At 34.0% G+C, this 20,137-nt stretch overlaps 1 protein-coding gene, 1 long non-coding RNA gene and 1 other non-coding gene across 5 annotated transcripts in view; 1 reads left to right on the top strand and 2 right to left on the bottom strand.

The window, feature by feature from the left end:
* Nucleotides 1-39: 39 nt before the first annotated feature.
* Nucleotides 40-11,090, top strand: Ets97D (DNA-binding protein Ets97D). 3 transcript variants are annotated; one of them, XM_089713446.1, is made up of 12 exons: nt 40-355; nt 707-805; nt 1,433-1,554; nt 2,596-2,749; nt 3,953-4,088; nt 4,739-4,864; nt 5,556-5,629; nt 7,092-7,171; nt 8,057-8,183; nt 8,956-9,109; nt 10,590-10,726; nt 10,890-11,087. In XM_089713446.1, exons 1-11 carry the CDS (start codon nt 208-210, stop codon nt 10,708-10,710), a joined length of 1,341 nt encoding a protein of 446 aa, XP_089569572.1. In that variant the 5' UTR covers nt 40-207; the 3' UTR covers nt 10,711-10,726; nt 10,890-11,087. The 3 variants fall into 3 exon arrangements, with proteins under 3 accessions (XP_089569572.1, XP_089569573.1, XP_089569571.1); XM_089713447.1 differs by having other exon boundaries at nt 1,436-1,554; nt 10,590-11,090; XM_089713445.1 differs by having other exon boundaries at nt 10,590-11,088.
* TRNAV-UAC (transfer RNA valine (anticodon UAC)) lies at nt 1,972-2,044 on the bottom strand. Its single transcript has one exon. It is a non-coding gene; the product is annotated as a tRNA-Val (tRNA).
* LOC149475314 (uncharacterized) overlaps nt 7,494-20,137 on the bottom strand; it is a 159,184-nt gene continuing 146,540 nt past the window's right edge. The window contains exon 2 of the long non-coding RNA XR_016318071.1: nt 7,494-7,887. This is a non-coding gene — a long non-coding RNA (uncharacterized LOC149475314). The remainder of the gene's footprint in view (nt 7,888-20,137) is intronic.

The following is a 20,137-nucleotide window of genomic DNA, read 5'->3' as shown; positions in this document are numbered from 1 at the left end:
GTAATAGACAATAGATAGCAGAATATCTTGTCAATGTCATTCCCTTCATGGTTTCCCGTCTAGTGCACGCGGAAGTGGGCAATCAATTTCCTTTTCCTATAATTTTTCAAATAAACATTGGAAAAAGTTTATTTTCACTTCAACTTATTTTTAAATACTGTTCTTATCGTTACTTAACATATACGTGAGCACTTACTTGTGTTCAAAATGGAGGTGACGGACATAAGTGATTTGTTGAATGTTAGATCCATTAAAATGGAAACAATAGAAAATAGATACTCGGATACTGCTGAAAATGTTGAATCCAACGACGCCTTATCAATAATTCCTCAATACGTCACGGAATCCGATCTAGGTATAGTATACTATTTCTGTTGTACTATAATATGTAACTACCGACTATTCTAGACATTATTAGCATTGATACATTCTAGACCCGACGCGAGGCTATGTAGTATGTAGTTAAACCTATTTTTTGACATGATTTCAAATTGCTTATTGCTTCCAAAAAAAAAACTAGTTCCTAATTTAAAATTTTAATATCGTGGATATTTTCCATCTCCAAGGGGCAAGGTTATAAAAAACAAAAGTTGCGATTGATTTTTTTTTATAAATTTATAAACTTTAACTGGTTTATAATTACTAAAAATGGTAGAAAATCACATTTTCTATGTCAATAAACTAATTTATTAAAATATGTTTCCAGGTTTGATGCAGACAGGTACAGAAATACTGGAAGCTCCGTTAGCTGTGTTCACCGACACCCCTGAAGATGAAGACGCCATGCAAACTATGGAATCAAGCGGTAAGATAATATCTATACTAATATTATAAAGCTGAAGAGTTTGTTTGTTTGAACGCGCTAATCTCAGGAACGTTTCGTCCAATTTGAAAAATCCTTTTGGTGTCAGATTGCCTATTTATTGAGGAAGGTACTATATCATGTCTGATTTGAAAAAAATATTTTGTTGTTAGATAGCCCATTCATCGAGGAAAGCTATAGGCTATATATCATCACGCTTGACCAACAGAGCGGAGCAGTGCGGGTGAAACCGCGCGGCACAGCTAGTTATGTATATAACTAAAAGATGTGTTAGTTACATGAATGAAAATAAATGGCTGAATAGATTTTAGTGATTTTTGAATTATTGTATTTGTCTCCACTGGGATAACTTTAAATTTGGGGCTACTTTGAAGTAAATTTAGTAAAATATCAAGAAAAGTTGTTAAATGTACCAATTAATATTTTAAAGATGCAAATTCTATACATTGAAACAAAATTGAAAATTAGTCTACTAGTAGAAAATTACTATAGGTATTTAAATGTCAGCAATTAATATTTTTTTCAATTCATACCAGTAATTCCTGAGATTACCATATTCAAACACACAAAATCTTCACCCTTATAATACTATAAATAAATTATTTTCAGAAGAAGTGATAGTACAATTAATGGACATAAGAACAAGATTATCACAATTACGGACAATGTTAGAAAAACGATTAAATACGGATCTATCAGATTATAATTTCTGGCTGCAAGACGCTAAATTGGTAAGTTTTATCTGTATGTTTGTATGTAACCGACTCCTTTAGACTCGATTTTGACAAACGGACAGATTTAATGCAAACTTTGTACACTTATCAAGGATCGGTGACGAAATAATTTCATTTAAATTTTTAAAGCATGTTTGATAGATGTTTTGTTTTATTGCTTAAATTAAATTTGATTGATTGATTGATTGATAATCATGTAAAAATATTTATGGCTTATTTTTAAATTTGATAAAAAGGAAAAAAAGGTATGATCACGTATCGGTTATACTGTGTAAAATTAAAACAATTTTCAACTACATATATGGCTACAAAAAAAAAAGTTATAATTCCGTATTGGTTATACCTACTGTGTAAAATTAAAACAATTTTTAAAATATATGGCTACAAAAAAAAAGGAAAAAATATCAAAAGATATGATTCCGGCCAGGATCGAACTGGCGGCCTTCTGCGTGTAAAGCAGATGTGATAACCACTACACCACGGAACCCGATGGCAAAGATGTGAAATTAGAAATTATATTACGAGATATCATAGAATTATAAATTGTTTAATGAAAAACCAAGAAAATAATTTTCCCAAACCCTTTTCTTTGAATTAAAACGCGATTTTTTCAAACAATACGTTTTATTAACTCGCCTATTATTCTCGCTTTACCTGTATGTTTGTATGTTTATGGACAGATTTAATTCAAACTTTGTGCACTTATTAAGGATCGGCAACAATACAATGATTTCATGTGTTTATCGAACTATAGAGTACTAGATTTCCGCCCGCGGCTTCGCCCGCGTTTGCAAAGGAAAACCCGCATAGTTCCCGTTCCCGTGGGATTTCCGGGATAAAAACTATCCTATGTGTTAATCCAAGTTACCCTCTATATGTGTACTAAATTTCATTGTAATCGGTTCAGTAGTTTTTACGTGAAAGAGTAACAAACATCCATACATCCATACGTCCATACATCCATACATCCATACAAACTTTCGCCTTTATAATATATATTAGATATTAGATTTTAAATTATATTTCACTAATTTCCAGTTAGAAAACCACAAAACACTTGTGGAACAATGCATTCGTGGTTCTGGGGTAGTTCAAGTGAATATTCAAATAAAACCGTCTCAAAGGAAAATCAATATTATGGATGTTTTGAAACCTGATGAGGAACTGCTGCAACTGCCTGCTGGTGATGAGGGTAAGTGGTAAAAGTGGTAAATAGTGGTAAAAGTGGTAAATAGTGGTAAAAGTGGAAAGGGGGATGTATAATTGTAAAAAAATGATGAACGTCGTAAGTGATGGTGTATGTTAGATTGTGGTAGTACAATAAATGTTTAATAATAAAATAAGTGATGTCTGTTAATGGTGGATGTTTGGATTGGTTTTAAAAATTATGTTAAAAGTGGGAGCTAATGGTAAAAGTCTGGTAATGAATGTGAATCTAATGGAAGTGATGGTAAAAGGTCATGCTTGGTACGGTTGGTAAAAGTGGTGCTGAATGTATCATATTATACGTGTTCGTGAAAAGTTACGTTTAATCATAAAATAAATAATGAATATCTTGCAGTAATGGTGATGGTCAAGGAATGGTTGTAGTGGTAAATGTCTGTTAAGGGCATTGAGATAATATTACTACGTATGGAGACACCACGAACAAAATCTGTGCGCGATTTTTTTGCTCTAACTAAGTTTTAAAAATTGTTATCTAGTTAGGTACTTACCGATGAAAGTTATTCCTTTGCACTTTTCCGTATTATTTGTGCAATATCGTAACAAACGCAAAGGCATATTTGATGCGTTTCACTTTAAAACCATTAAAAGGAGCATAAGTGATGTAGGCGGTGTCGTCTCCATATGTATATCTCAATGGTTAATGGTATCTTTATATATAAAAATGAATCGCAAAATGTGTTGGTAAGCGCATAACTCGAGAACGGCTGAACCGATTTCGATAATTCTTTTTTTATTATATTCCTTGAAGTACGAGGATGGTTTTTATGTAGAGAAAACGTAAATATGTACCACGGGCGAAGCCGGGGCGGACCGCTAGTATAATATAATGACTGGTTCGGCAGTTGTTTTTAAAGTGACGATGCTATTTGATAAAGATTACAGTGAATGTATAAATGCTTTGTACAATAATTTGATCGTATTTATTGTGTTTTAACGTGATAACGTTTTTAAAATCGTTTTAGTCGGGTGACATGTTCAGAAACTTGTGTCACACCAAAACCTCACGAGCGCGATCGCAGGTATAACGAGAGAGAGACGGACCGATCTCCCGTCTCATCTCGAGCGCTGCCACCAATAAGACGTTATCACGTAAACATCTCGATGGTAAACCTACTTTACAAACAACCAATTTTTTTTCAACTATTTCTTATGTAATTATTATATTTAGTGGTAGAAGCCTCCCCCCCACTCGCCCCATCTCCCCCCCCGGAGCCGCGCCACGCGGTGGCCGTCAAGTGGTTAGTGGACGATCACTTTAGATCCGAACACGCAAAGGCTAAGATACCTGACGATCCTTCTATGTGGTGAGTTTTTTGGGATTTTTTGTGTAAAAATTATATAAAAACGTGATTTTTTGAGAAAAAATGGACCTGATGTGATGTTTTTGGAGATTAAAAAAATTACACATTGAGAAATACTTTTAAAAAAAAAGATGAGTTTTTCTGATGGAAGCTTGAGGCGAAGATACGGGATAATATATTGATGTAGCGAGTTTTTTTTTATATTTCTTATGCTTCTTTAAAAAAAATATTGTAAAAAAATTAAGTGAGCGGAACACCCGCAGACTGCAGATGTGTGTGAAAAATAAAAAAAAAATCATATAGTTAAGTTTCAAAACAAACAAATAATGTCGTAACATGTTTTTTATATAAAATTTTTTATTCTCAACTCACAATGGATTCATATTCAAGCTGTAGCTATACTAATATTAAAAAGCTGAAGAGTTTCTTAGTTTGTTTGAACGCGCTAATCTCAAGAATTACTGGTCTGATTTGAAAAAATATTTCGGTGTTAGATAGCCCGTTTATCGAGGAAGGCTATAGGCTATATATCATCACGCTAAGACCCACAGAAGCGGAGCAATGCGGGTGAAACCGCGGGGCACAGCTAGTATAATATAATATGTACTCCATAGCAAATAAATATTATATTAATAATTATAATAAACTTTCAGGTCAGTACAACACGTAAAACTGTGGATTCAATGGGCGGTCCGTCAGTTCAATCTCGCGGGGGTCAAATTGTCAGATTGGAATATTAGCGGCCATGATTTGTGTAATATAACGCATTCCGATTTTAAGTGAGTTTCTTACTTTCTTTTTGTATTTTTTAAGTGAAATTTTAGGCGCTTTAAGAGTAAAATTTCAAGGTCGCGTCATGGAGTAAGGCGACGATTTTGGTATCTTTAAATCTTCAGGACAATTTTCACACACGGCACGATCTGATCCCATACTAAGCTTTCGCTTGTGTTATGGAAAGCCAAAGAAGTTTCACTTCGGACACGTGTGCTCGGCACACAAGCTCTTTTTTATCTAATTAATGTACAAAAAATTATGTTTTTGCAAATGTTTAGTAATCCTACGTCTAATAATGTCCTACTAAATATTTTTAGTAATCCTACCTTCAATTCAGTGCTATTTAATATTTTTATCGATCCTACATGGAATCTGCTATACTTAATAAATATTATAATTGGTAATCTTACCTTAAAATGTTTTTTTAGCTATCTCATTCTTTTATATGTTACTAGCGGTCCGCCCCGGCTTCGCCCGTGGTACATATTTACGTTTTCTCTACATAAGAACCATCCTCGTACTTCAAGGAATATAATAAAAAAAGAATTATCGAAATCGGTTCAGCCGTTCTCGAGTTATGCGCTTACCAACACATTTTGCGATTCATTTTTATATATAAGAAGAAGATTAAAGTTGTTTTAAAAAGTAATTTATTAAAAATTAAATTATCTACAATATTATTGAATTATCTTTCAGAGAAAAAGTGCCATCTGATCCTGGAGATCTGTTTTGGACGCATTTTGAGCTGCTGAGAAAATGTAAATTTATTGGTAAGTTAATCTCAATATATTATTTACTAGCTTTCCGCCCGCGGCTTCGCCCGCTTTGTCTAAAACCTAATAAATTATATACTAAAACCTTCCTCTTGAAATGTTAGTGAACTTAGCAGATCATTTTTAGCAGATCAAAAAAAAATGTGAGTTCTTATCGCGTGCAGTTGAGTTCTACAGTTCCTGATACTTTTTAGATATAGTTCTGGCGTTTTTACCTTAACAAACGACATTTGAAAAAACCCGACCTGGACCCGGCTTAACGTGATGCTAAGACGTGATGCTACGACGTGATGCTACGACGTGATGCTACGACGTGATGCTACGGCGTGATGCTACGCTGTGATGCTACGGCGTGATGCTACGGCGTGATGCTACGGCGTAATGCTACGGCATGTGTTACGGCGTGATGCTACGGCGTGATGCTACGGTGTGATGCTACGGCATGATGCTACGGCGTGATGCTACGGCATGATGCTACGGCATGATGCTACGGCGTGATGCTACGGCATTATGCTACGGCGTGATGCTACGGCGTAATGCTACGGCGTAATGCTACGGCATGATGCTACGGCATGATGCTACGGCATGATGCTACGGCATGAAGCTACGGCATGATACTACGGCGTGATGCTACGGCGTGATGCTACGGCATGGTGCTACGGTGTGATGAAATATGACAAATAAATTTTCTAGTGTTTCATTTTAAGCGAGTATTTCTAAAAAGTATCAGGAACTGTAGAACTCAACTGCACGCGATAAGAACTCACATTTTTTTTTTGATCTGCTAAAAATGATCTGCTAAGTTCACTAACATCCTCTTGAATCACTCTATCTATAAAAAAAAACAGTATTAAATTCCGTTGCGTAGTTTTATAGATTCAAGCATACATAGGGACAGAGAAAGCAACTTTGTTTTATACTATGTAGTGATATAACAAAATCGTAGGAAAGTCAAAACTGTACATTGATGATTTTTTTAAAAGAATACTTGGGGCGTGATCTACAATCGAAATTGAATCCAAACATATAGTTATTATAATTTTTGTCTGTTTGTCCGTGTGTATGTCCGGGCTAAATTCAAAAAGTATTGCATGGATTTACGTAAAATTTTGCACGAATATTAATCAACGTAATATAGCCTATATATATCATCACGCTAAGACCAATAGGAGCGGAGCATTGCATGTAAAACCGCGGGGCACAAGCTAGTAAAAATACCGTTTTAAATATATCTATACTAATACATATTATAAAGCTGAAGAGTTTGTTTGTTTGTTTGAACGCGCTAATCTCAGGAACTACTGGTCCGATTTGAAAAATTCTTTCGGTGTTAGATAGCCCATTTATCGAGGAAGGCTATAGGCTATATATCATCACGCTAAGACCAACAGGGGTGGAGCCACGGGGGTAAAACCGCGCGGAGCAGCTAGTATATTATAATTGTAATTATATTTTTCAGCCGTGGTTCAAACAGACGATCCTCCCTCAAGAGACCCGTTAGAACTTCCCCACTCAGCTATAAAGAAAAGGCATAAACAGGTATGTGTATACAACCGTATATGCTGGACTAAAATTGATGAGATTGCATTTTTTATAGATGCATTTCGATTTATCAACGCCATTTTATATGTTCTGTAATAGAATGAGCCTTTTAATTTTTGTGAAATATCTTGTTCTTAAAAATATTTGTTTCCGTGTATACGAACTGCTAAAATACTTAATTTTTCAGTTATTTTCACAATAATGTTTTTTGTGACTATTTTTTAAACATCGAATTCAAATTTATTATAAATTTTATTCAATTTTAAAGGAAAATGTACCTAAATGTAATGCATCATCACCATAAGTATGATATATCGCTTACAGCGATAAGACCGCCCTCTGTACATATTTTAACTTGTATCGCTCTTATTTTGTAATCCTGTATTTTTGTGTGTAATAAAGAATTCTTCATTCATTCATTCAAATTTAAATTTCAAATGTCAAATTTAAAAATTTAAATTTCAACTTTCAAATGTCACATGTCAAAATTCAAATTTCAAACTCCAAATTCAAATTTCAAATTCAAATATCAAATTCAAATCAAATCAAGGGTTGTCCCATAACATTTCTTTTTTGTTATTGTCATTATTTTTGTTAGATATTGTTTGGGAATAAATAAATAAAAAAATGTGTGTGTGTGTACTAGTGTACACACGTAAGAAGTGAAACTTCTTTATGACCTTATTTTTCAAAAAATAATTTACTATATGCAACTTTACAGAAATACGTCGAATCACGCGTGGTAGGGATATGAAAAAGATGGCGCGTAACGGAAAAATGTCACGCGTAACGAAAAAATGTTACACTAAATTTTTTTCCAACCCCGATAAAGAAGTTTCACTTCAATAAAATTAATAAATATTTATTTATATTGAATTCCAGCCGCTCGTCGGTTCAGACGAAGCCCGCTACACTCCACGCGCCGGTAACAACGGGCAAGTGCAATTGTGGCAGTTTTTATTGGAATTGTTGACAAGTGCACAGCATTATAACTTGATACGATGGGATGGTGAGTATGGGATATGGGACATATTGGGCCCTCTTGTAATATACACATATATACTACACAGTAGCGTAGAGTGCCTTGGCGGGGCCCCGTATAAAAATTTGTTTGGGGGCCCTTAGGAAGGGTAAAGATTTCTCACAAAAGAAAAAAAAATGTTTGCATAAAATTAAAAGAAATATTTATTCATCATAATTATCTATCTGTCACTTATTCCAAAATTTTTACAAACAATTCAAATTAAATATACACACAGGAGGCCAGAAAATTGCTTTTCTGACTTTTGTCATTTCTGAAAAAAAAAAAAAAATTTTGGAAGTTTTTAGTAAGTAATTTTTGCTTACGCACATTGGGGGCCACTTTGGCGCGGGGGCATAAATGATATAATTGATACGGCAGATACGGCGGTAGCTACAGTACTCGTCATGTAAAAAGAACGCTGGATGAAAGTGATGGGGTGTGTTTTGGTATGTATCGAGTTTAGCACGAAAGTTATTTGTTGCTTATTTTATTTTTGAAGTAGGCTCTCGAGTCGTGGCTTCGCAACTACATATTTGTTATTCTTATACCACCTCACAACACCAAATAGACCAATAAATCGCCAATGCGCAGCTTAACCGTCAGCGTTCTTTTTACATGACGCGACCTATACACTACATTAAGCTTTACACCAGGCACAGAGGGTGAATTCAGGCTATTAGAACCTGGGATATGGGATAATTAAGTGGGATATGGAATAATAAGTTGGATATGGGATAATAAGTGGGATATGCCACAGGTACGGAGGGTGAATTCCGGCTGTTAGAACCAGAGCGAGTAGCTCGGTTATGGGGTGCGCGTAAACACAAACCCGCCATGAACTACGAGAAGCTTTCACGGGCACTCAGATACTACTACGATGGGGATATGATCGCGAAAGTGCCGGCTAAGAGGTGAGTTTAAACAAACTATTAAAATACGAAAAAAAATAAAATAACTAAAACGTAGGTATAAAACCGTCCAAAAAAACTATCATTTTTGAGCATTTTTTAATTGGGTTGTAATCTTAATAGTTAATATTGTAATTAATTTAGTAAGTTGATGTAAATGTTTTTGGATTATATCCTGTAACGGTGCCTTATATAAATAAGTAAGTACAAACAATGTTTATTGTGTTCTAATTTACTGAACTGTGGTACTGAAAAACTTTCTTTGGTAACGTCGCCCCGGTAAGGCAGAAAGACGCGGGTTCGAATCCCGCGTCGTATTCGAGTTTTTTATATTTAAAAATATAAGTACTAAAAAATTTTATTATTTTTTTTTCATGGTTATTATCATTTTACTGAACTGCGATGTCGAAAACTTTCTTTCTTCCATAATTATTCTCCTTTCACATAGTTTAATTTCTCTCCTTGCGTTTGGTTGTTTGAAAGAAATCGCTGTATAGCGATAAGACAGCCATTTGCTTATTTATTATTCATTTATTACACTTTATTATAATATAATCATAAAATAACAACAAACAATAAAATTGAAATATGGCACTAGAAAGATGTAGTGCAATTGGCGGCCTTATCACTAAGCAGTGACCTTTGCCAAGCAACCAAACGGCAAAAAAGCGAAATATTTAGGGCTGATTTTTCAATCAAACTTATTCGTCGAATAATGTATTAAACTACCATTTCAAAAATGTATTCTTTGCCCGTATTTGACAGTTCACGTGACATTTTAATATTATCGTGTAATGCCGGGTCCAGACTGGTGAAACGTAACATGCAATGTAACATTCTGCCTTTCATTGCATGTTCGCTGCTGGTGTGGACGCATAGCGCGCTCATAACGCGCATTCACTACGAACCTCCCGTAGTCGTGTTCCTTGCCCCTTTGTGTTCGTAAAAAAACCGACAAATTTCGGATCGCTCCGCGCGCGGCTTGTAATGCTCGTAGCATGCGCGTGTAATGCACAATTCGCGCGCGCAAAACGTCCAAACTATGACAAATTGTTACAAAGTGTGTTACCTTTCATGATACATTGCAGCAATGTGGACGGTGAATTCTTTCATTGCATGTTACATTGCATGTTACGTTTCACCAGTCTAGACCCGGCATAATACTTTATTGGACGGATAAGTTTTATCCAAGCATTGAAAAATCGGCCCTTAGTAATAAAAATTAAAAATTCAATATGTTATGTTTTATTGTTAAATTGTAAGCGTTACTTACCTCTTCATTAATTTTGTTATTTTAGAGCTTTTAGTTTAGTTTAGTTTATAGACATAATATTATGAATGAGAAGCCTCTGGCTCCTGAGACACAGTTTTAAACTAGTTCGGGAGCCGAAGGATTCATTATTCTGACCTGTTTAATTATTATGTCAATAAAGAATTTTTTTTTATATAATATATTTAAATAAAATAATAAATAAATATACAGGTTCGTATACAAGTTCGTGTGCGACCTGCGGCAGTTGCTCGGGTACGGCGCGGACGAGCTTGCGGAGCTCGTGCAGGAGATGCACCGCGAGACAAACCGATACACTGTTAACGGGGTTTAAACGGGATTTATTACCAGTAAAACGGGATTTAAACGCGATTTATTATGTGTTTAACGGGATTTAAATGCGATTAATTACCTGTTTAACGGATTTTAATTTTGCGATTTATTACCTGAATAACGGATTTTAATTGCGATTTATTGCCTGTTTAACGGGTTTTAAATGCGATGTATTACCAGTTTAACGGGTTTTAAGTGCGATTTATTACCCGTTTGACGGATTTTAATTGCGATTTATTACCTGTTTGACAGATTTTAATTATGATTTATTACCGGTTTAACGGGTTCTAAATGCGATTTATTTACTGTTAAACGGATTTTAAACGCGATTTATTTATGATTTTTGTTAAAAGGTTCATTTGAATACAATTTTTTTTAAGAATTTCAACTGTATTCAAAATTTCCTTGTCAAGTCGTTAATTTAGTTTTATATCGTATTAAATAAGTAGGCAATAGATTACTGGAAAATAGAAAGTCAGTTTAAAAATAAGTTACATTATAAGAACAAGTTTTTGATTTTATGTAAATATGAAAATAAAGTTTATTTCTGTTTGTTTGTGTTTTATTTTTATTTTTTAGCTGTCAAAATTTTTGACGTCAAATTGAAATGTAATTTGGCGTTAAACATCCACATTTTTCTTTGAATCCGCACTTTTTTTCTTCAAAATAATCGAGGTCGAAATGAAAATGAAGTAATCCCTACCTAGTTAGTTTAAATGGTGGTGATGAATATGAAAATATGATAATAAAGGTCATTTCTGTTTGTGTGTTTTATTTTTAACCTCAAAATTTACGACTACATAAAGTTTAACATTAAAAAGCGAAAAATGTAAAATTATTTCATATCTGAATTAGATATTTTTGGTTTTATGGCAACTCAACCACCCGTGATCCCGCCAGTGATCGAATTTATTCTATTCTTTCAGTTTTATATCTAGCGGGTCACGAGTGGCTGAGGTCAGGCATCCGCCCCGGTTTGGCGCGAAAGGATGCGGGTTCGAGTCCCGCCTCGTGATCGAATTTTTGCTATTCTTTATTAAATATTTATTTCACACAAGCTTTCCACCCGCGGCATCGCCCGCGCAGTCAAAGAAAAACCAGCATAGTTCCCGTTCCCGTGGGATTTCCGGGATAAAACCTATCCTATGTCCTTTCTCGGGTATCAAAATATCTCTATACCAAATTTCATGCAAATTGGTTCAGTAGTTAAGGCGTGATTGAGTAACAGACAGACAGACAGAGTTACTTTCGCATTTATAATATTAATAATAAATATATAAAAGTAGGTATGAATTATGTTTTAATGATCGATTATTAACTTAAAAAGATAACAAATGTTCATTGCACTCTTATGACAGTATATTTTATAGGAAGTTTAAAAATGCAAATTTGTACATATTTTCCACTGCTTTTTGCTCTTATAATAACAAAAATTACAATTTAGTCCATTGAATAAAAAGTTCTAGAGTGCGTGAGTTAGTAACGTAAGATGTTTCTTCGGAAACATGTCAAGAGTCCCTAGATAATAAACATACTAAAACCCCGGGCCACTAGGAGGAGCCCCGGAGTGGGGGGAGGGGGGAAATGGGTCCATTTTTTCATTTTTCGCTTAAATCTCAAAAACGGTACATGTTAGAGAAAAACTTTCAAGGAAAAGTTGAAAGGCCATAAAATTATCTACAAGTTGTACCTAAATCATTTTTTCCTATATCCTACCGTTTCTGAGTTATACGCAGTGAAACATGATTTTGGCTCAAACAATTACCACATCAATCGATCAAAAAATATTTCTTTCTTCCAAAAAACTCAAATGTGCAACTTGTGACCGGTACTGATAGATTGCTCTTAATTTGGTCTATAATTGGTAAAATAAACACATTCCTCCATGGAAGCCTTTAGGAGGAATCGATTGTCAAAATATTATATTAGGGTAGTTTGAGTTACTGAACTTGATCTTTTTATTTTTTTCTTCCAAAAAACTCAAAAGTGCAACTTGTGACCGGTACAGATAGATTGCTCATAATTGGGCCTATCATTGATAAAAATACCAGATTCCACCACGGAGGCGTTTACGGGGAATTGAATTTTATTAGGGTAGTTACGATACTTGAACTTTTTATTTTTTTTCTCCAAAAAAACTCAAAAGTGCAACTTGTGACCGGTACTGATAGATTGCTCTTAATTAGGTCTATGATTGGTAAAATAAACACATTCCTCCATGGAAGCCTTTAGGAGGAATCGATTGTCAAAATATTATATTAGGGTAGTTTGAGTTACTGAACTTGATCTTTTTATTTTTTTCTTCCAAAAAACTCAAAAGTGCAACTTGTGACCGGTACTGATAGATTGATCTTAATTTGGTCTATAATTGGTAAAATAAACACATTCCTCCATGGAAGCTTTTAGGAGGAATCGATTGTAAAAATATTATATTAGGGTAGTTTGAGTTACTGAACTTGATCTTTTTATTTTTTTCTTCCAAAAAACTCAAAAGTGCAACTTGTGACCGGTACAGATAGATTGATCATAATTAGGTCTATCATTGATAAAAATACTAGATTCCACCACGGAGGCGTTTACGGGGAATTGAATTTTATTAGGGTAGTTACGATACTTGAACTTTTTATTTTTTTTCTTCCAAAAAACTCAAAAGTGCAACTTGTGACCGGTACAGATAGATTGCTCATAATTAGGTCTATCATTGATAAAAATACCAGATTCCACCATGGAGGCGTTTACGGGGAATTGAATTTTATTAGGGTAGTTAGTTAAAAAGTTCAAGTATCGTAACTACCCTAATAAAACTCAAATTCCCCGTAAACGCCTCCATGGTGGAATCTGGTATTTTTATCAATGATAGACCTAATTATGAGCAATCTATCTGTACCAGTCACAAGTTGCACTTTTGAGTTTTTTGGAAGAAAAAAAATAAAAAGTTCATGTATCGTAACTACCCTGATAAAATTCAATTCCCCGTAAACGCCTCCGTGGTGGAATCTGGTATTTTTAGCAATGATAGACCTAATTATGAGCAATCTATCTGTACCTGTCACAAGTTGCACTTTTGAGTTTTTTGGAAGAAAAAAATAAAAAGATCAAGTTCAGTAACTCAAACTACCCTAATATGATATTTTGACAATCGATTCCTCCTAAAGGCTTCCATGGAGGAATGTGTTTATTTTACCAATTATAGACCAAATTAAGAGCAATCTATCAGTACCGGTCACAAGTTGCACATTTGAGTTTTTTGGAAGAAAGAAATATTTTTTGATCGATTGATGTGGAAATTGTTTGAGCCAAAATCATGTTTTACTGCGTATAACTCAGAAACGGTAGGATATAGGAAAAAATGATTTAGGTACAACTTGTAGATAATTTTATGGCCTTTCAACTTTTCCTTGAAAGTTTTTCTCTAACATGTACCGTTTTTGAGATTTAAGCGAAAAATGAAAAAATGGACCCATTTCCCCCCTCCCCCCACTCCGGGGCTCCTCCTAGTGGCCCGGGGTTTTAGTATGTTTATTACCTAGGGACTCTTGACATGTTTCCGAAGAAACATCTTACGTTACTAACTCACGCACTCTAGGCCCCCTTTGGAGGGACTCATTCAATGGACTAATTTAACAACTTATGAATGGATTTTATAACCGCGTGGGAATTTTTAATTGATTTCATCTTTGATAAATCAATTTTTTACCTACTCTATTTTTCAAGCTCACAATAAATTAATGTTCTTGAGGTGAAATTTGTTTCGTATTTTAACATTTAAAATTATCTATAAGTAAAATGCTACAAATCTGGACGATCAAGACAGTCAATACTACTGGACCGATCGTGCTGAAATTTGTGATGCAGATAGCTACTATGATGACGTAAGCTTAGAACGGATTTTAATAAATTCTGTAATAAATAGGGGATGAAAGTTTGTACCATGTTTTGTTTTGATAACGTAGGCGAAGCTGCGGGCAACAGTTAGTTTAAAAATAAGGCGGATGAAGCCGATTTTATAGTTAAAACATTATGGTTACTTTTATTGTAACTTAAAAAACGTACCTTCATAATATTATATCTACAATCTTGTAAGTATTTATTTTAATAATTCTTTCTTTATAACCACTTAATAACTATTATTATTTATTACTTATTACTTTTTTATTAACCACCGCTATAAATAAAATCTATACTAATATTATAAATCTGAAGAGTTTGTTTGTTTGTTTGAACGCGCTAATCTCAGGAACTACTGGTCCGATTTGAAAAATTCTTTCGGTGTTAGATAGCTCATTTATCGAGGAAAGCTATAGGCTATATATCATCACGCTACGACCTACAGGAGTGAAGTCACGGGGGTGAAACCGCGCGGAGCAGCTAGTTCTAGTATACGTTTGTTGAACTATGTACTTGTTAATTATTTCTTGTCCATACTAATATTATAAATGCGAAAGTAACTGTCTGTCTGTCTGTTACTCAATCACGCCTAAACTACTGAACCAATTTGCATGAAATTTGGTATAGAGATATTTTGATACCCGAGAAAGGACATAGGCTACTTTTTACCCTGGGACATAGGATAGGTTTTATCCCGGAAATCCCACGGGAACGGGAACTATGCGGGTGTTTCTTTGACTGCGCGGGCGAAGCCGCGGGCGGAAAGCTAGTAATAATATAAAGCTGAAGAGTTTGTTTGTTTGTTTGAACGCGCTAATCTCTGGAACTACTGGTCCAATTTGAAAAATTCTTTCGGTGTTAGATAGCTCATTTATCGAGGAAAGCTATAGGCTATATATCATCACGCTACGACCTACAGGAGTGGAGTCACGGGGGTGAAACCGCGCGGAGCAGCTAGTTCTAGTATACGTTTGTTGAACTTTGTACTTGTTAATTTTTTCTTGCAGGCGATGTTTTTTTGACTAAAAAAAGATTTACAAATCTCAATAATTATAAGATTTTTATTGAAAGTGAAACTTCTTTAGGCGCGTTGAGAGTAAAATTTCAAGGTCGCCCGCCCGCCATTGAGTGAGTGTGTGCACGTGGTTGCAAAATGCTTGCTCTCATCTCGTGTTTGCAAATAAGGATGCACCCAGTACTTCTTTCTTTGCTTTTCTTCTTTACGTAACGTGTGTAAATGTAGTAAATAGCTGCAACTTCTTCCATTTCCATCTTTGAAATGGATCGACCTGACCGCAAATCGCAACGGTTCTTCAACCGCACGTTGCGGTTGCGAATGCGGCTGCCCGCGATCCGGCTGGCCGCATTCGCAACCGCATCCTGCGGTCAACCGCGCGGCTAGCCGTAATGCGGCTACCCGCATAGTGCGTACACGGGATGATTTTGGTGTCTGAATAAGCTTTGAATCTTACCAAAGAAGATTCACTTCTTACACGTGTTTTTTTTTTAATTTGTTTCACTTCATTATCATGGTTCATTATCAAATCTTTAAAACTACCAAATTATAACAATCTAAAACAATAAATTACATTCTACCTAAATGTTGCAATAATTGTTAAATTTATATATTTATCACATTTTAAATTTCCTTCGAGAGTTGTAAAAAGTCATTTACCTAATTAATAATGACTGAATGAAAACAATTACATTTTAATCATTATCTGAAGTCGTTTAATAAATTTAGGAAATTACCTACATTAAGTTCACATTAAGACGTGCAATGATAATTAAAATATAATATAAATCTATACATATAAATAAAAATGAAACCCGTTTTCCTTGGTCCATCACGCGTGAACCGATTTCGATAATGTTTTTTATTAAATTCCTTGAAGTACGAGGATGGTTCTTATGTAGAGAAAACGTAAATATGTACCACGGGCGAAGCCGGGGCGGACCGCTAGTAATTGATAAAATATAACAAAACGAAAAACACAAAAAAAATTGAAATATGCTTTTCGCATGTTCAAAGGAAAACCCGCATAGTTCCCGTTCCCGTCGTATTTTCGGGATAAAACCTATCCTATGTGTTAATCCAAGTTACCCTCTATGTGTGTCCCTAATTTCATGAAAATCGGTTCAGAAGCTTTTTCCTTTAACCACGCGAGCGAAGTTGCAGGCGAAGTTAGATTTAAATATTTTTGTGTTAAGGGTGCGTATAAAGCAAAATTACCAATCTTCTATTAGATGATACGTGTAATATTCAAGACCAAATCTAAAAAATAAAATATATATCAAACTAGATGATATGTTCAACGATTCTGTTTAATCAAAAACATAAAATATTAAAATTTACTCGATAAAAAAAAATCACCAAGTTAGCTCTAATTTTCACACTTTTACGTTTTCTACTTGACATGGTAATACTTATTATGATTTTTTTTTCATAAACAATTATATTAAAACATTTGCAAGATATTTGTCAGAGCATTTTGTGTAATTACTTTTAGTTTTGGTTTTATCTGCGATAAACCATTTTATCGTGACAAAACCAAACGTTTTATCTCGAGAAAAAAAGAGCGCCAAAAGTGGTTTATCGCAGATAAAACCAAAACTAAAAGTAATTACACAAAATGCTCTGACAAATATCTTGCAAATGTTTTAATATAATTGTTTATGAAAAAAAAATCATAATAAGCATTACCATGTCAAGTAGAAAACGTAAAAGTGTGAAAATTAGAGCTAACTTGGTGATTTTTTTTTATCGAGTCAATTTTAATATTTTATGTTTTTGATTGAACAGAATCGTTGAACATATCATCTAGTTTGATATATATTTTATTTTTTAGATTTGGTCTTGAATATTACACGTATCATCTAATAGAAGATTGGTAATTTTGCTTTATACGCACCCTTAAGTTCGTTCTGTTATTGATCAAACAAACATATAGGTATACAAACTTTCGCATTAATTATTATATTATTAGGATAGCCCAAATCACTTCATCAAACCAAAACTACTATAATCATCAGGACACCCATAGGTATCACTAAGGGATATAAACTCAAACATTTATTTATTCAATTAGACTTCTTCTAGACGCACTTTTGAATCGTCATAACAGTTTTAACTTTTACCAACATAATATACAATAATTTGGAAAATCCAAAAGTGCACGCCTCATAATTTTTTTTTTAATAATTATTTATTAATTATTATTTTTGTTTATTTAATAACAATTAAACCACATCGAATCAGACCCTGAAAAATGAAAGGGTTCTATTCCTGAGCATACTCAAGCGTAAGAGAAAAAAAAAAGACTCGATTAGTAAAGTATTTCGGTCGCTATCGTGTTAACAAGAAAATCCTCCGCACATACAGACACACGGACGTCCAAGACAGAACTTTTTTAAACTGTTTTTTAACTAGTTTAAATAACAAAAATGACATCAAAAATATCATGAATGTTAAAAATAGTGTTTTTTCTTAATATGTGTGTGTATGTATTATCTTACAAGTGCAATGTATGATACATAAAGACATTTTAAGTTTGAAAAATCAGATGTTTTGCGCGAAGTGACAGTAGTACCCACCTCAACGCTTCGCTTATGAGGCGTGCAAAATAATTTGCGACCGATTCTTAGATGTATTGAATATTATGTTCAAACTACAAATCCTACTTGTGATATTTTAAACGCGAAATTTTTTAAGTATGGATGTTTGTTACTCTTTCACGAAAAAACTACTAAACGGATTCCTATGAAAATTTCCAATAATATCACTACATAGTATAAAACAAAGTCGCTTTCTCTGTCCCTTTGTATGCTTAAATCTTTAAAACTATACGCAACGTTTTTTTTAATAGATAGATTGATTCAAGAGGAAGGTTTTACTGAATAATTTATTAGGTTTTAGACAAAGCGGGCGAAGCCGCAGGCGGAAAGCTAGTAGATTATATATCAGAATAACACATGAGCTATAGAAACACAAGATTTCGCACGCGGGTTCGTCCGTGGGTGAAACCGCGCGGGACAGTAGGTAATTTATATTTTTTTCTTATTGTAATACCTGCGGAAACTTTTAAGTGTTTATGTACTTATCCAATACTTGACCTGTGTTTTCAAACCTCACCGAGTATAATAGGTAAACATAATAATATGATGCGGTCCACTCGTTTGCTTAACTTGAGGAAGTATTTAAAAGAATCTTTATTGAATTATTAAAATATAATTTATACACCTTTTTAACGTTCGATCAATTATTTACATGATGATATGGGATTCGTGCGTCAAAGGAAAAATTTCTTGGCAGGTAAATTTTGTTAACACTTATTATGGCGTTGTGATGAAAATATGAATAATTGACTGGATTAAAATATCATCTCTTTATTATAATAAAAATGAATCGCTAAATGAGTTGGTAAGCGCTAAACTCGAGAACGGCTGAATCGATTTTGATTTTTATTTTTTAAGCTATTGCTTAGCTTTTATCACAGACTTTGAGCGCGGCAACCGAATGTTAAAATTCCGTAACGAAAAAACCTAACACCCCCCACTCCAACCGGCACAGCGATGCTATAATGCAATAGCTTTACCGCGGCAGTCCTCGAATGCCACACGTATTTTTTATATTATACCTTGATGTACGAGGATGGTTCTTATGAAGAGAAAACGTAAACATGTACCACGGGAGAAGCCGGGGCGGACTAGTTTATCATAAATTTGAAGCGAAACCATGATCTATCAGTCCGTGATAAAACATCACAAATGTTAGAACTGTATCAAATATATTTACGAAAAATATGTACAATGTAATACTTAGATGTAGGAAAAAAATTAAAAAAACCTTTGTTTTTTTAATTTCAAATTGACATTTAAGTTTAATTTATTTGTTAACAATCAGGAAAAGGAACACTCATTACAATAAAATTAAAATTTATCATTTCCAAAATAAGGAAAAGTCAATATTTTTTTATTCTTATAAAGATAAATGACAAATCATTAAAAAACAGCAAAATACCACAAATCACAATTCTATATTTTGTCTTTTTTTTGACAATTTGAAAAATAATCCGAGGTTAAGCAACGGTTGGTGCGGTACTAATTTGGATGGGTGAAAATACCTTGCAATAATTATTGCTTTCTATATTATATTATGTATCTACGAAGACCAAATTGATTTTACTTGTCTTACTGTGATAGAAATCTAAAAAATAGGTACGTATTACATTAATAATTATCCTATACAATAATTTTTAAATAGCAACTCTCCTTTACTTTTATGACAGACTAGCTTTCAGCTCGCGGCTTCGCCCGCATTTTCAAAGAAAAACCCGCATAGTTCCTCTTCGGGAACGGGATATAGGCGGGTTTTCCTTTGAAAACGCGGGCGAAGCCTCAGGCGGAATCCTAGGAATATTATAAAGCTGAAGAGTTTGTTTGTTTGTTTGAATGCGCTTATCTCAGGAACTACTTGTCCGATTTGAAAAATTCTCTCCGTGTTAGATAGCCCATTTATCGAGGAGGGCTATATATCATCA

This window comes from Colias philodice, chromosome 30 (assembly GCF_061535455.1).
Source record: "Colias philodice isolate Cphi_HAF_F1 chromosome 30, ilColPhil1 Martin Lab GWU primary, whole genome shotgun sequence".
In the NCBI taxonomy this organism is placed as follows: Eukaryota; Metazoa; Arthropoda; class Insecta; order Lepidoptera; family Pieridae; genus Colias; species Colias philodice.
The sequence above is the reverse complement of the archived record's forward strand: the minus strand, read 5'-3'. Positions and strand labels throughout refer to the sequence as shown.